We start from the raw sequence: 17,123 nt of genomic DNA on the forward strand, positions 1-17,123 counted from the left end.
GATTTTAAACTGCCATCATTCATGATCTGTAACCACTTATTGCAGAGAAATCCTCAAGTTATCCCAAGGATTTCAGTTTATCTGATTTGAAGTGTTTAACACTTAATCAGAATAAATAATGAGTATATAGGGGTCATTCCCACTACGAAAAGCTCCGAATCCTGATTCAGGGCTTATGACTTTTGCTCCCACTGGAAACCAAATCCAATCCTCATTTGATCGATTCCAGTGGGGAAAAAAGCAGAGGAAACATAAAAAAACCTGGGCTATCCTGTCACTAGATTTTCAGAGATTCTTTTCCACAGAATCAATTCTGGCGCGATTCCAACAAGTGGGAATGCCAGATCAGAATTGATTCATGGTGGAGGGGAGAGATAAATGGCTGGAGGGGAGGGACAAGAGGTGTGTGTTTGCCATCCCTCCCCAGATTTTTTGACATGTCACCACCCCCCAGTGCTGCCTTTGCTGGTGTGACAGGGGTGTTTGCGTTTTGTCTTTTTTAAAATACAGTTCATCGGAAATTTGTTTAAATGGCTTAATAACTACTTGACAAGGCAGGTAGTTGCTAAGCCATTCTAATGATTCATCAATGAATTGTTTTTTGTTTTATTTTGTTTTGTTTAAAAAGGTCCACCAAAATTCATACAGTTTAGCCTCTTTAGGACTTAATCAGAAGTGTACTAAACAAAGAAATATTATAACAGCAGTTGTTCTTGACACACACACTTTCCACCACCGCCAGTAATAAAGACTGCCTACATTCTATTCTATACACATGTCTTTGGGAGGGCTGGGTCAAACCTAATACAACTGCTCTGCTGGCTGAGATCATTTGGCAGTGGAGCCTCCCAAAAAAAGGGCTGAAGGAGCAGAAGGAGGGAGAGGCAAAGTTATGCCACATAAAATCTCCCTCATTTCAGGGATACGGGTACTACATCAGCAAAAAGTTTAGGCCACAACCATGATAGTCCTAAGTAATTTTCAACATTCCTGAACTGGAGGGTAGATTTGGATTCAATACAACTTCGACTGCACTTCAGCCATCTTTGTGTTTTCTGACTGTAGTCTAAGCCAGTGGAAGCCTTTGGTTTATATAGCTGAAAGTAAGTTGACTTAAATCAAAGAATCAAGGTGATGGCAGAATCTGCCACCTCTTGATCATGGGTTAAATTTGTTCCATGGAACTCGAGCTAAGTGCACAGCAAAATAAAACGACTTACTGCTTCTGATTTCAAACCAAATTCGGACTGCCCCCAATTTTATCGCATGGCTTTTGCCCCAAAAACTGCCATCCGGGTCCAGCCGGTTCTAATACTCGCTTGGGTGGTCATTATTTAAATTATGTACATTTTAATGAATATCTATTTCAGAAATATATCCAGACTATGGGGCGGTACAGACCGGCACTTTGTGGTCTGTGGTCTTTGGGGCGGTACAGACCAAGCCCTCACCAGGCTGCCCAGGCGCCATCTTGGCACACACCCGTACACATGGCACGCACCATGATGACGCCCCTCAGGCGCAGCGCTCAAATGGCACTGCACACAAGGGGCATCGTCATGGTGTGAGTGTGCCTATGGTGCCTCTTCCGGGATGCAAAAAGAACCTGCCCAGGAACGGGTTCTTTTTGGTCCCTCCAGAGGCCATGGGGGTGTGGTTGCTGTGGCCTCCTTCTGGGGCAAATATAGGCGGCGTTTAGCCACCTGTGTGCACAGCCCCTATGTTGCTTAACAAACAAAAAGTCAGATATTTATTTTTGATAGAAAATCCATTAAAAAGATTACGCTAATGAAGCTGATGATGGTGGAGATATTCCATTAAAATCAGGCAAGGTTTTTGGGTGTTGGTTTGGTGCCTGAGGATAAACTGTAAATTGGGTGGTGTAATAATAATAATTAATAATAATAATTTGTTTTATTTATATACCGCTATTCCAAAGATCATAGCGGTGAACAGCAAGTAAGCTAATTTGCCCCCAACAGTCTGGGTACTCATTTTAGCGACCTCGGAAGGATGCAAGCCTGAGTCGAGCTTGGGCCCTTTTGCTGGTCTTGAACTCGCAACCTTGTGGTTTTGAGTGAATGGCTGCAGTACAGGCATTTAACCAATGCGCCACCAGGGCTCCTGTCCAGTCCAGCCGGTTCCAATACTCGCTTGGGTGGTCATTATTTAAATTATGTACATATTAAATGAATATCTATCTGTACTTTGTTTCTCGAGAGGGCATATGCTGGATCCAACTACCTAGAAATGTTAAGCAATTTATTTGAGAAGACTTTGGATCAGGTTTAAAAATTTACACAAAAGGAAACTGAAATCAATCAAGAGGGTTGGTTTACGATTCTGTTATTCTAAGAATTAGATTATCAGACAGTGAAGAAACCTATTTGTTCCTACCTATTTTCATGTTTCCTTTGTTTATAGTGCCCATAATATTGTCTTTCTGTAATTTACAGAGTATTTCACAAATAATGAAATCCAGAGAAGCACTGACACAAACTGTTTTGGACAGTTTGAAAATTTTCAACAACATTTTTTTATCAGACACCCACGTTTTGACCCCTACATTAATATGATAATCAATAGAGTGTAAAATCATATTGGTGCCTTCAATGTAATCTTTTTATAAATACAGAAATGTAATTATGCATCCTCTAGAGGGCTGAAAATAATTATACAAGTGTACAACAAAGCCCAAGGCAATGACTCCTTTTAACTGGTTTTTTTGAATATCATTTAAATCTTGTTAAAACTTAATTACAAGATTATTCCTGTTGCATTTTAGGTAGAAGATCTGAAGTCTAAGCTTGCCATTCAAGAGACAGAACTTCATCAGAGAAACAAAGACACCGAAGCTCTTATTGACAAGATCAGGCAACAGACAGAAAAATTAAGTCAAGAAAAAGTCATGGCTGATGAGGAGGAGCAGAGGGTACTTACATAAGTATTAGATAACATAAACGTGTGTGTGTGTGTGTGTGTGAGAGAGAGAGAGAGAGATATGCTGCCCTAAGGTAGAGTGGCAATACTCAGGGACGTAGCCAGGATTTTAGGAAGGGGGGGGTCCAGACTAAGTGCCACCATTATACTGGGGCTTGGGTGCAGCGGCGCAGCAGCACACACCATTCATTTTTCTAACGGAAGTGGGGGTCCAGACCCCAAGAACCCCCCCCCCCTTGGCTACATCCCTGCAACACTCCTCCCCTAACATCTGTGGGCAGAAACAGGCTGTCGTGTTCATGGGCATCCCTTTAAAACACTGATGAGGTGGGGTGAGTGGGGTGAGGCTCAGCGGGATGATAAAGGACAGGCCCCATGTTTTTTTAATTAATTTACATTTTTAAAAATATATATTTTTTATTTTTTTAATTTAAAAAATTCCTTTAAAAATCACATCACATTTTCACTTTTACCGCATGAAACTATGTACATATAAATCCATTTAGGCTGTACATATGACATTGTAATTTAAAAGTACTGTATAATTTTATTTTTATTTTTTAAATTTTGCTAGTTGTTTATGTCACAGCTACCATACGCGGGCACATTTTATGCGGCTTTCAGAAGGGGTGGCGCATCCCATAAGGAATAATGGGGTGCGCGCCCATGGCGCACACACACCGCCACACCAGCACATGCACGAGCCCCATTCATTTAAATGGGGCTCGAGCATAGACAGAATTCCCTTTATGCGGGAGAGTCTAGAATGGTATTACCATTATATTCAATTATATATGGGAATTATGATTTATGAGTAACATTAGTACAAAAAACATTACTTAAGATTCTGTATGGTGTAGAATGGAAGGAGGTGACACCATAAGTTAGCACACCAGGTGACGCCAAGCCTGGTGATACTACTGACCTGAACACAATTTGAAACTTTGTTCTGTGAGTATAGAATGATGAGGTACTTAGAAGACATACACAATCCTTAACTGCATCCATTAATGATCTTCCTCACTTCAAGTTTTCAGGATATGTTGAAATCAGACCTGTGGCATCATAAAATAGGTTTTGCTATTGCCTGAGTTAGACCGAATATTTGGCCTGTTATTACAAATGTAGTAACCCGAAAAGTAACATGCTACAGAGGACTTATACGTTGTACTTTCCACATATTATTTTGTACATGCTACTTATAAGTTCTGATCTAGTGCAGGTTGATGTCAGATTACATCCTCCCCTTCAAGCCCTTGTTCATATTTTCTCAGAGGAATGTGTGTTTGTTTTCTGATACATCTTGTGCCACCCACATTCTTCCATGCAATTTGACTCTTCTTCTCCATCTCCATTTTGTCTGCTTAATGTAAACCACGTTAGTATTACATCTGCATTCTTTGGCTCTTTTACTGGTGAGAGCACTTATAGAAGCTAAAAAAAGGAATATAGTGTCATTTATAGCTTTTTGCTTTGTGTGGAATTGAGTATTTGTCATATATATATAGCTTTTCAATGTCCATTTGCAAGGCATAAGTGGCATGACAATGATTGTGTGCTTCTTTCTAGGTAGCAGCTATTCAAGCAGAAGTAACCAAGCAGCAGCAGGAATCTGAAAATGACCTTGCCAAAGCTGAGCCAGCACTTAATGCAGCAAATGCTGCATTGAACACACTAAACAGGGTAAATGCATGATGTTTTCCATTTCTTTAAAAGATTTTTATCTTGTCCAATTAGTTACACTTTTATCAAGATAGCATTCTTGAACGTATTTCTACTGCAATGCATTATGTTTATATTACATCATTGGTGCTGCTTGTTTATCACTGTAGTGACTAGTACAGGTAGGTGTGTGTACTGACCAAAGGATTTGATACAGTCTGACAATTTGTTGTGGGTATGGATCCAAACAATGAATCAAAAATCCAGTTATTTGATTGAATTCCTTTTCTTGAAAAAAAATTAATAGGTAAGAAAATGGTTTAAATTCTGAGCAGAGGGAATCTTCCTAAAGTGTCTCCAAAATTACTTTTTGTCCACCAAAAGTAAGGGGAAGTAAAAAGTAAATTTTATTCACTTCACTGGGGTGGAGGGTGTTATGAATCAATGTGAAAGAACCATTGTTATGTCCTCATTGCACCACAAAGTAACATGTTACTTACAAGAAGAAACAGCTATAAAATGTAACTGGTGTGGGTTTTAAAAATCTATTTGTAGGCTTTGTAGTTCCTTGAGAAAAGAGTGTGCTCACCAAATTTCAGACAGTTAGTCACATGAGATTTTGTGCTTTGTATCTTTAAATTTTTGTTTTGAAAATCTGAATAGTTGACAGCTGTCGCCAGGCCCCAAGCCCCGCTGGCTGGGGAAGGTGGTCCGAGGGGCTCCATAGTACAAAGTCACAGACGCTAACTGATGCTTAACTCTGGTTTAATACAACTCAAACAGGCTGAACAGGCAACAACGAAACAGAAACTGGTTACTTTACCGTAGTCCCAAGTTAAGGCTTAGCCCGGGCGGCCCTCTCCTCCAGGACCTGTAGCTCTTCCCTGTCTTCTGGGACTGCTGCGTTCCATGGGCCAACACCGCCCGTGGATATCCCACAGTAGGTGCGGGCCGGGGTTTATGACGGGCCAGGCCTGGTAGGGCTCTGGGTAACCATGCGTGGGACGGATCAAGGAGGCAAACAAACTCTCCACCGAGCCACTACGGTCACTTCCTCGCCCGCCCGAGGCACCCCCTCCCCGGAAGTAGTGCCGGTTTATCTCCGCTGCCAAGGTGTCTCGTACTTGGGCCTCGAACTCTCCCTCACTTCCAGTTGCGTGCCCCTCCTTCCGCAACCATGCTGCCTCCGGCTCCACCCGACCCCCTCTGGACTTCCTCCTCCTCCCCTTTTCTACCCTCTAGGCCCGCCCCTGCCCCAGCCTCTACCCCAGTCCCAGCTTTTTCTCCTTGGGCTGAAGTGCACCTTGCCTCTCTGGCTCTCTCAGGGTCCTCTGGCCCATCATCTTCAACTGCAGGACCCCAACCCGACTCCTCCCCTTCCTCCACCCTCTCACAACAGCCTTTTTATTTCTTAGAGGAATTGGCAAGGGTAGTTGCTACTTCTAATGGAATGGAGTCTTCTGAGGTTTAGATGAATAGGTGAAAGGCATTTTGAGTAAAGACAATCACTATAATTTGGAGGCTTCTTACCTCACAACCTTACATGAACCTTATTTTGTTGGATTAAATTTACCAAACATCGCTTGATCCAATCCAAGCATTTTAAGATGATCCACTGAATCAATGGGATTTAAGAAAGTATTGACTTACCAAACTGCCATTGATCCAGAAAATCTGCTCTATTTAAGACTAAGAATTGGATTTGTGTCAATTGTTTTGCTTTGTAATTGTTCAAGAATTTACTGGTTTTAAGACTCTTTCAAATTATCATCAGCTTTCTTTAACTACTATGCTGAGCCTAAACTCACCAAAAAGCATTCCATGGGAAGTTCCCAGGTCCTCTGTTTTTATTACATTTCTATTATTTAACCATTTTCTGTTATTTACCAAACACACACTCACGCTCCTTCTCACAAACACATACATTCATACATATACATCCCCCTCTCAGGTACTTGTAGCTGATCCATATAGATCAGGTGATATAGTACTATTTCTCAGCTGTCTTTGCTCAGATTTTTGTCCTTATAAGAAATTTAGCACTGTGCAGGGATAAGCCATCTACCCAGCACTGAGAAAAGAAACTATTCCCACCTCTGATCAAGGAAAACTCTTACCTTAAGTCAGCAGTCCTTTCCTGCTGCCTTGAAATAGGCTAGGCCTGGGCCTAGGGGAAGGGGTACAGCTATTGAGCTGGAGCCAGAGCTAAAGACGGTATTGAGACCTGAGGAAGAAGCTGGTGGTTGAGTTGCAGAATCTACCCAGGCTATATCTTGCCCACAGACTGAAGGCTTCCCATGGCTTTAATATTGAAGCTGATTCCATAGCTGCACTATAACTTAATACTTTCTGTCAGTCCTTGGACCTGACTGTCTACATACATCTATCTGTCTGTCTGTGTATGTACAGTGGACCCTTGTTACCGTAGTCCCAAGGAGTTTGGTTCCAAGATCCCCCGTGTATAACAAAATCAGTGTATGCTCAAGTCCCATTACATATAATGACAAAGCAAGATGGTGTCCCTAATAAAAATGGAAAATCAAGGTAAATTTATACTTTTTTGGAACATTTTCAAACCGTGTATGCTTAAATCCGTGTATAAGAAGGGCTGACTGTATGTATATATCTATCACATTTCCCCCCATCCTCACTTCAGCCAAAAGCCTTACAGAGTACTCATAGATTGTTAATTTAGTTGGTTCCTTGCCCTAATTTCCCTACACAGTGGCAGTTGGGATAGGGGGAGGTCCTTTCCCCAACCACTGGAATCAAAGTACAATTGTACTATAAATGATGGCTGGGATTTATTATCAGATATCTTTGTTTTCTTCTCCTAAATGTATCCATGAAAAAGATACAATATAAATCTCTATGTTGCTGTGACTGCCTGGGTTCTAATATTGGTTTGCGGGGACAACTCTTGGTTCATTGCACTGGTGCAATCACCATACATGTAAATTCCAGTATTTATAAGTTTGTAGGTCCAGCTTATGACACTGTCAGTACTGAACAGAACCCCAATCCTATTGGATTTGTTACAGAGTTCTGTTTTTCTGATTTTGTTCCAGCTAAATCTGACTGAGCTAAGAACTTTCCCAAATCCACCTTCAACTGTGACAAATGTGACAGCTGCTGTTCTTGTCCTCTTGTCTCCAAATGGCAAGGTTCCAAAGGACAGGAGCTGGAAAACCACAAAGATGTACATGAGCAAGGTAATGGAGGAAGTTTGGCTGGAGGGCACAGATGATAAAACAGACATTGAAGTAAATATTTCTTAGGTGCTACATCCTGGTCTACTGTTATCTATTTGAGAAAAATGCCAAAGATAATGGGCATGACAGGAGTTTGTCAAAGAACTTCAGAAAGGCATCAACGTAATTAGGCACCTTTGGCATTCTATCATAGGGGAAAACATTATAATGACTTGCTTTGTACAATAGGTTTTCTACAATCATGCTTATTAAATGTCAACAGAGTGTCTTTTAAATGTAAAGACCTCGCTATGGAGGAGGAGGACACTAGAAAAAAATCAGTATACACTCCAAAACAATATGCAACTATTTCAGTATATGCTACTCCTACCATCCAGCTATACCATTTCTGGTGATGATGATGATGATGGTGATTAGACTGAACTGGGGCAGTATTACATGGAACCTGGGAATCATGTTTCTTTGAAGCTGTTATTAGTCCTGTAGCATAAAAACTACATGGCTCTGTCCTGTGTCCCTGTTTTTTTCTTCTGCTCAGTTAATAGCTACTTGAGAAAGAGATCATTTTGATCAGCATGCCCATGGAGTGAGCAGGTTAACTCCCCTCTCCTTCTATAGCTACTCTGATCAAAATATCTTAAGGCTTTTTTTAAAAATTAAAAAAGTAATAGAGCTCCCTGATCATGTCTGCCTGACAATAGATTAGACCTGTGGTGGCAAACCTATGGTATGAGTACGCAAAGCCATTTTTCAGGGCACACAGAGGGAAGGAAAAATGAGAGGCAGCTGAAGGCCTGGGAGGGTGTGGGGGAAGGATCAGAAACAAGCATGTGCCTGTTCCTCATCTTCCTGGGCCTTCATCTATTTCTGGGTGGGCAGGGGAAGTGAAACAGATTCACACCTGTTCCTCTTCTTTCCCCTTTGCCTTCAGCTGTCCCTGTAGAAGCAGCTGAAAGCCTGGGAGGTTGGGGGGAAGAAGTCCTGCCCTGGGTGTCCTACCCCGGAGGGAGGAAGTCCCACACCAGAAATATCATCTTCCTACCTGGAAATCCTGCCCCCAGCACCAGATAATACCTGGTGCTGGAATGCCTTTTAGTTTGGGCACTCAGTCCCTAAAAGGTTCACCATCACAGGATTAGGCTATTATGGTGGCTGTGGTTTGGACACTTGAAGCAGGGATGGGTGAAAAATTAATCAGGTTTGCCTTTCAGTGGGAACGTCAGTACAATGAAGGTTGCAGTTCATCTCAAAACTGTGTTTTGTAAAGGTTTCAACACAATTTGCAAAAAGGAGGGGTATGGGAAATGCTTTGCCTAATGGTAAAATTACTTGCTGCTTGAGAGTCAGTGTGGTGTAGTGATTTGAGCAATTTACTACAACTCTGGAGACCAGGGTTCATCCATGGATACCCACTGGGTGACTTTGAGCAAGTCACTCCTTCTCAGCCTTAGGTGAAGGTGAAGACAATCATCCTCTGAACAATTTTTGCCAAGGAAACCTCATGATAGGCTCACCTTAAGGTTGCCATAAGTAAAAAAACGAACAAACAAAAAAACTTGAAGGCACACAACAAGAACACAAAATTGCTTTTCCACTTTAAAAATGTTGACGTTTTAAACTCAGTGTGTATATGTGTTCATACACATTGAAAATGTGCAAAAAGAGACATATAACTTTCATGAAGACATTTTAAAAAGCAGAGCTGGAATGAAGCAGACTTAGCAAAGTTAAAATGGGAGCCTTAAGGAAAAACATGCTTGTCAACTTTGTCCATCCCTAGTTGGGAGTATTTCACATTGCTATCATCTCATGGAATAACTATGATGGAATTTCCTTTGAGACAAGCCCACTCTGCTACTGTCAGTTCAAACACAGCCCATCCTGGCCATGTATTGCAGCCTGCAATATGATTGACACCTTTCCCACTTTTGTAGGCAGAAACAGCAGCAAAAGTAGTAAGTTTACTGAAGACCTAGTGGACTGTGTTTGAGTTGGTGGAATCATAAGTAGTTCAGGCCTGTATTGCTGAAATCAGATGGATCTAAGGAATTTTTAAAACCTTCCTTACATAAAGTACAAATGATTTTAAAAAGTTGGTCACATATTTGGTCAAGGTTCCTTCACTTTGTACCTCATAATTAATTCATTGATTTGGAGTAAGGGTTCTCCTCTTTGCTCATTAGGTGGATGAATTCCTTCAAAGTCTTACCAATTTTGACAAAGAACATATTCCTGAAGCAACTGTTAAAGCTGTAAAAGAAGATTACCTGAGTGATCCAGAGTTCAAGCCAGAATTTGTACGGACAAAATCTTCCGCTGCTGCTGGTCTCTGTGCATGGGTTATTAATATTATTAAATTCCATGAGGTAGGAGTTGAAAATATTCATTCTTAAGAATAAGACATGTTGTTTAATGTAATATGGTTTTATTACCATATTTATGTATTACGTATGTTTGTGTGTGTTCATTTATTAATTGCATTTTAATTGCACCTTCCCCTGCAAAAGCATATTCTATGTAGATGGTTCTACCCACCTGTTTTATCCTCATGAAAATTCTACAGTGGTGCAATGGTAAAATTCTGAAATGGAGTAGCTTATTGTGTCAGCCCTTATACATATGTTTTTATAAAGAATCCATAGCCCATGGACACATAGATTCTCCACATGCATGGCTAGGTAAATAGGCATACATGCATGATTACACACACACACACTTGATGTGTGTGTTCAAGTTGTGTGTTCAAGTTGCTAGCAATTTAGGTGGCAACACTTCTTTGCATAACTATTTCAATTTCTAAATAAATGTAAAATTTGGATTTCAGCCAACTGAAAGTCTTGTTAGAGCTCACTGATGTTATATAGGTTGAATCTGTGCAGTCCACAGTTGGCAACACTGAGTTCAGCAGAAGTCATACCAAGATTAAGTGTTCATAGGACTACAGTCAAGCCCTATAAACTTAACTGTGGGAGTTTATTAGTGGCTGGTTGGTTCTAGAAGTTGTTGTTTTACATAGTGTGCTTAATTAAAATGTTAGCTTTTAAAATATAAATAGTAGACATACCTTTAAAAAATCTGCTGCTGTTTAAGCTGCTAGAGCAAAGTAAGAACCCCATTAAATAAGAGGAAATAATTGTCCAGAGTCTACTTGAATATTTTCTACATTCCTTGACTTCCTCTATGCAAACATAACACAAACAATAATGAAACAATGAAAGCTCCATAGTCTCCTGATTCACTTGCCAAAACAAGGCAGATCTGTCAATTATCCTGCCACTTTTGGTAGAACATAGATAATATTTTTTTAAAACAAATCCTAGCAGGGCACACCCTCCTATTGCTCCTCCAGTACACTACTGCAATCTTGAGAGAACAATTAGGATGAAAAAAAGTGAATGGTCCAAGATAATCCAGTGAGATTCCTGTCAAAATGGGGATTTGAACTTCTTAGCTCTAGTCTGAGAATCTAACCACTGTACCCCCACCAGCTTTCAAAGTTAAGTCACTGTGCTGGGACTGGACAAATGTCCATCCTTTTTGGAAAACCTTGAGGTATTACTGTTTGACAGTTGTAAGACAAATGTATGCTGGTATTACAGTTAGACAGAGTAGGTAGTTAAGGTAGTGCGTTTTTAGTGGGGAACTTTATATATTCCCTAGCTGCTAGAAATACTTTTAGTATAAGGTGAGCTAAAGCTTACACCTGTGTTAAATTTAATATGCATATATAAATTGGTCTCTGCAGCTGTATAAGAATCAAACATGCGTTCAAAGTATGTTAAGGTTAGACTGGCAGACAGAACTTTAGAAGTGTCAGACGATGTATTTTGCTCCTCTCCCTCATTGCCAATCTACTCACAATTGCTCTATTCTTCATTATCCATGCTTGTTATCATTTTTGTTGTAATTGTCATAAATATTTTTTACTCATTTATGCCATTCATTTTCTGATTTAAATTTTACTTTTTTAAGGCCATGGTTTCTATAACTTACCTATTTTTGTAATGCTTTACTATAAGAAATGACCTAGTATTACGTCAACTTCTCATTGGTTTACTTCAACCCATTGACATTTGACCATTGTTTTTGACATTCTGACTTTAAATTACATACAGGAAACTGATTAGCTAGGTAGTTAGGAAACCTACCTAGGCCTAGAAAATTGGAAATTTATCAAAAATCAGAAAACTGTATCCAGACTTAGTTGTGGCTAGAGTTCCCTTGAAATCAATGGGATATGTTAATCATGACAACGGATACCAAGGGTCCACTGTACAAATGAATATGTTGACTATATAAAACCCTCTGCCGTATAAACCCAAAAGACACCTTACGTGTGCAAAACATATATACTTTCCCAATAGCCTCTTGGGTCTATTGGGCACTCTAGCTTGCTCTCATTAAAATAGTTTAAATTATACACTCCCTTCTGCAGGACTTGAATGAAACCTCTGATAAGGAGTGTTTGACTATCTCACTGTTGTCACTTGAGTAGGAGTCAATATGTAGTTTGCACAGAACCAACTATACACCCTGTCTATTCAAAAAATGTCATTTACATTTAATCAAAAGATCCATAAACCATGTTGCACTCCATATGGTTCTAAATGTATTTGTAAGCAGAACAAGATTGCACAAAGTGTTATATTTTTATTTTGGTAGGTGCTCACTAAACTAAGGTTATAATGTTTAAGTCATATTCAGTTTCTTTGCTATATGCATAAAGGTGGGTTTGCTTTTGGGTGTGGTGCCACGCTGATGATTAAACGCTTCATTCATACTCATATGTCAATCTATTAGTGAGCTGTTAATTCAAATGCTCCCATGATATATTTTATTGTCGTTAGCACATTTATCACAGGTGGATGCAAAACTTAGACAAAGGTATATGTTCTCATTAATGATGAGCAACCTATTCATCTTACTAGAATGTAATTAATGTTAGTTACAATAGTTAATTTTTCACTGTTTGTCATGATGCATATTTAGCATTTCTTCTACCCTTTATCAATTTGCTTTCCTATTGGACATCTCCAAAAGATATTTGTAAGTACTGATACTTTTTTATGTTTTCTTTTTAAATGACAATTTATTTTCAGTGCATTATAACCTGCATCATTTGTATAAACTTTAGGTGTGCCCATATTTCCTCCTAAATAACTACATGTTCAATGTTGATCCGCTGAATCTATAAAACCAATTGAAAAGAAATCAATAAGATTCAAGCTTTCAAACCTTATCTTATGTCAAATGTTATTGTGCCACTGATGTCCTTTTCTAGCTGATTAAATGTTTTATGTTTAATTGCAAACCTTCAGGGGATCTTATGTAGGTATTGTTTCCTAACATATAATAATAAATAATAAATAAAATTTTTATTTGTATACCGCCCTTCCAATGATCAGGGCGGTGAACAACATAATAAAATCAAATACAGTAAAACACAACAAAATACACATAGCAAGTACAATAAGATACACAAAATACACATATTAAAAACAAATTAAAAAAAATTAAAAAAAAATTAAAAAATATGATGTCAAATACCCTTGTTTTAATCCAGCATGTTTTGACATAAACTGTATAAGGGGTTCTTCAGACCAGCCATTAAGGCCGGCCTAGGGGCAGAGTTGGGGTGTCACATCTACATGATGCATGCCCCAGCTCTGACCCCAGGGCACTGTGACACTACATGCCGTATTGCATGGCGCACAACTATATGCGCTCCTCTGGCACTGCATCCAGATGATGCAGCGCTGAAGGAGCGGCATATAGCCATGCCACTTTTTAAGGCTTCTTTTGCTGCCCTGGAAAGTCCAGAACAGGGCCGTGGTGTGCGGCTGCCGCAGCCCCAATGTGGCTGAAGAAGAGCCGGCCGCCCCTTTCGGGTTGTTTGTACAGCCCCTGAGAAAGGAAAAGAAATATGTACCCACAAGCCCTTTCTGGTCATCTCTCTTTAACTTAGAGAGTGTACACACTGGCAGTTTATGCCGGCCTGCACCCAAACTAGGGCTGAACTAGGGTGGAGCATTCACATGCTCCGAGCCCTATTTTCGCTACGTGGCTACCATTATGGCACACTCCCGTCCACACAGCACACACCATGATGATGCGAGCTGGGTGCAGTGCCCAAACGGTACTGGCCAAAAGGGGCATCATCATGGCACGCAAGCATTCAATTTTTATTTCTTTCATTTTCCTGGAGTGGCCGCAAAGCACCTGGGAAGTGCACACAGAATCCTAAGGGCTCCTTGGAGAACAGGTTGGGCTCCAATTATAGGATACTCCTCCCAGTGAAAGGGAGAGAGCAGCAGTTTTTGCCATTTCCTCTTTCTTCTGCTGCCCCCAGTGCCTTCCAAGAATCTGCTTTAGACTGTTTTTGGACCCTCTTGAACAACATGGCAAGGGACACTAGGGACAGGAGGGGGAAACTGATGAAAAAAGATGTACATTTTAAACAAAATACATAATATTTCTCAAACTATCCATCCCCTCTTAGTTTAGAGATGTGAGATAAATGACATAGGTTGTGCTGTTGTATTTAATTGCATTTCTTCTTCCCTTGTGCCTATCTCCCTTCTTTCTTTGTGTCATATTGCTAGTGTCACCATGGAGCTGTTGTCTCATTCTTTTCACTTCTGTGCTTAGCAAGCTTCCTTTTCACCAGCATTACTATCACTTTGTTAACTTTTGCCTTTGCATGTGGTTAACACCAGTGGTTTTACCATATCTGTGATGAGCAGTTTAAAAGCTTCTCCTCTTCTGCTTTATAGGTGTATTGTGAAGTGGACCTGAAACGCCAGTGTCTGGCACAGGCTAATACAGACTTGATCATTGCAGCTGAAAAACTTGACTCTATCAGAAAGAAGCTCACTGTAAGTCTTACCACCTTTTGCTTAATTATGTAAACGTTCTCCTCTTTCCTTACCAATGTTTTAAAATTGCATTTAAGTTTGGTATTGAGTACTATGTGAGGAAGTGCCTTCTTCTGTAGCAGGACTTTTCTTCATGTAGCACCTACACACCCCAGGTCTATTTCATAGCATCCCCAGAAACTTCAGATCATATTTGTGGTATGTGAGAGATCTGTAGGAGAAAGGCCAAATCTATTACGCTGGTGGTGCCTGTTCAACTAGTGGGTGGATGCTGAGAGATACAGCAGTACGCCAAGTATTAATTAGTTTTTATGTCTCTTTTTCCATTTGTCCTTTTTAACAGTTAACTATTTTTAACTGCACATTAAATGTTGGGACATTTTTTGTCCTTTGTACTCTGTACCTTTTGTTTTAAATGTTAAATGTTTTATGCTTTTTGATAAGCTCATTTTGTCATGGCCTTTGGCTAGTACAATAAACGTTGACTTGTTGCTGCTTGAGCAACAGACTGATGATGATACATAGACATAATAAGTGAGTTTCCATTCTGAATTGTGGTTTGCTGTATTCCATTTTGGCTGATGCACCATTCTGCAAGTAAAGTAGCAAATATTATTTCTTTTATTTCCTTTGTCTTTTAATTGCTTTTCAACCCAATCATTAGAAGTTTAAGGATGCAATACTAGGGATATGTTTTCACTTCAGTATACACTCTATTGGAAACAGTGAGACTTATCTCAGAGTAGATATGTATGCCTTTAAATCATGTGAATGGCTTTTTCTCCTGGTATTTGAAGAATGTACTTACAGTGTCAGTGTGGTATTGGTGCACCCTTGCTGCGGCAGTGTGTCAAGAATGTAATAAATAGCGGCAACAGTCATTTCGACTGTTGTTGAGAGGCCATCACAAGGTATTACGGTATTATCAAAGATCTTTTAACCCCATTCTCCTTTTCAGTTTAAATTAACCTAGTATTTTTCAAAATGACTTGTGCATTTCTGATTTCTCAGACTTAGTAAAGATGGCCACCAAGTAAACACAGCTATTGCTTCCAGGACACAGATTCAGCAGAGATCAAGCAAGGAAGAGAGGATTGTTAGCACTAAAACAAAATTTTCATAATGCTTGACTAGTACTATATTGTCATTGCACGTTAGCATTTTGACTACAACTCAGTTTTTTAAAAAAAAGTCAAGGCAAATTAATGAAAATCAGTTTCTGAAATGTTACATGAACCTGGATGTGAAACATGATTGATGGGAGAGAATGGAAAGGACACAAGGGAGGAAGGGAGGAAAGAAAGAAAGAAAGAAAGAAAGGGAAACCTGGCATATTTTTAGAGGGAGGACTGGATACAGGTATAATCAAAACAAAGAGAACTGATTATTTGAAGTAATCTGGTGGAGCCCATGGTTTTGGAATTCCTTATAAATGAGTTAAATTTAAAATTAGTCATACTAAGAATTGGCTTATTTAAGTAAGTGGGACAAATCTTGGTTAAATGAGGCCTTGACTGCACTGGCCAGGATACTCCAGGTGCAGCCTTGATTATCCTGGCAACACAACTGCCCCAAGCTGCCCCCATTATTGTGCTGCACTGACTGCCTATACAGATGTCTTGCTGGATCACACAATGTATCTGCCACCACTGTAGGTCAGTCACTTCTGAAGACAGAATGAGATTCCCAGTGACAGTGACGTAATGGGCATCTCATTTTGATCTGAGAACTTTCAGCAGTGGACACACTGGGTGTCCCAGCTTGACACCCAAGCAGAAAGCTGCCATGGTGCAGAAGCAGAGGGGCCCAGATCTTCCCAGAAAATCAAGAGCAACGAGTCAGTTTTTTAAAATTTGAGTTAAACTTGTTATGCCCTAGCTCTGGTGCAGGGATGTGTTGAACGTTGTCTGGACTGCCCACACCAGAACTTGGCTTTGGGTTGTGCATCATCCAAACTGGATGATGCCAAAAGAGGAAGAAAATGGGCCTTTTGGCCCTTGCAAACTGAAGCATCATGTCATTGAGTCCACTTAAGTATCACTAACTTTGGATTTTACGCTTTATGTATAGTTTGCACTAATTAAGCAAAATTTAGCTCAACATAAACATTAAAAAAATACACATTACAATACATTTCCCATTGATATTTGACAAAGTGGTCAATGAATTACTAAAGCACAAGCAGTATGAGGGAATAAAACAGCAAACTTGAGCTGGGACCAAGTTCAGCTGATAAGGAATAATGAAGTACAAAGTTGCCGTTAACCTTCATGACTTTTTCGAAGTTACAAAGCTAGTTATAAAAACAAGTTATAAAATCTACCGGTAGGTGAACATTCCGTTCTATTTATGATTTGACGATTTAACTTCAAAGGGGATTTGATATAAGACTAGGGAACAATGAACATTTGAACTCAAAATGTTCCAGGTTTTT

At 39.8% G+C, this 17,123-nt stretch overlaps 1 protein-coding gene across 1 annotated transcript in view; it reads left to right on the top strand.

Moving 5' to 3' along the window:
* The window catches only part of LOC121925833 (dynein axonemal heavy chain 11-like), a 263,238-nt gene that overhangs the window by 183,103 nt on the left and 63,012 nt on the right, over window positions 1-17,123 (top strand). Inside the window, exons 47-51 of the mRNA XM_042458413.1 lie at window positions 2,786-2,932; window positions 4,510-4,623; window positions 7,671-7,814; window positions 9,998-10,180; window positions 14,588-14,689. Coding sequence (XP_042314347.1) covers window positions 2,786-2,932; window positions 4,510-4,623; window positions 7,671-7,814; window positions 9,998-10,180; window positions 14,588-14,689 — 690 coding nt within the window. The remainder of the gene's footprint in view (window positions 1-2,785; window positions 2,933-4,509; window positions 4,624-7,670; window positions 7,815-9,997; window positions 10,181-14,587; window positions 14,690-17,123) is intronic.

This window comes from Sceloporus undulatus, chromosome 1 (genome assembly GCF_019175285.1).
Source record: "Sceloporus undulatus isolate JIND9_A2432 ecotype Alabama chromosome 1, SceUnd_v1.1, whole genome shotgun sequence".
In the NCBI taxonomy this organism is placed as follows: Eukaryota; Metazoa; Chordata; class Lepidosauria; order Squamata; family Phrynosomatidae; genus Sceloporus; species Sceloporus undulatus.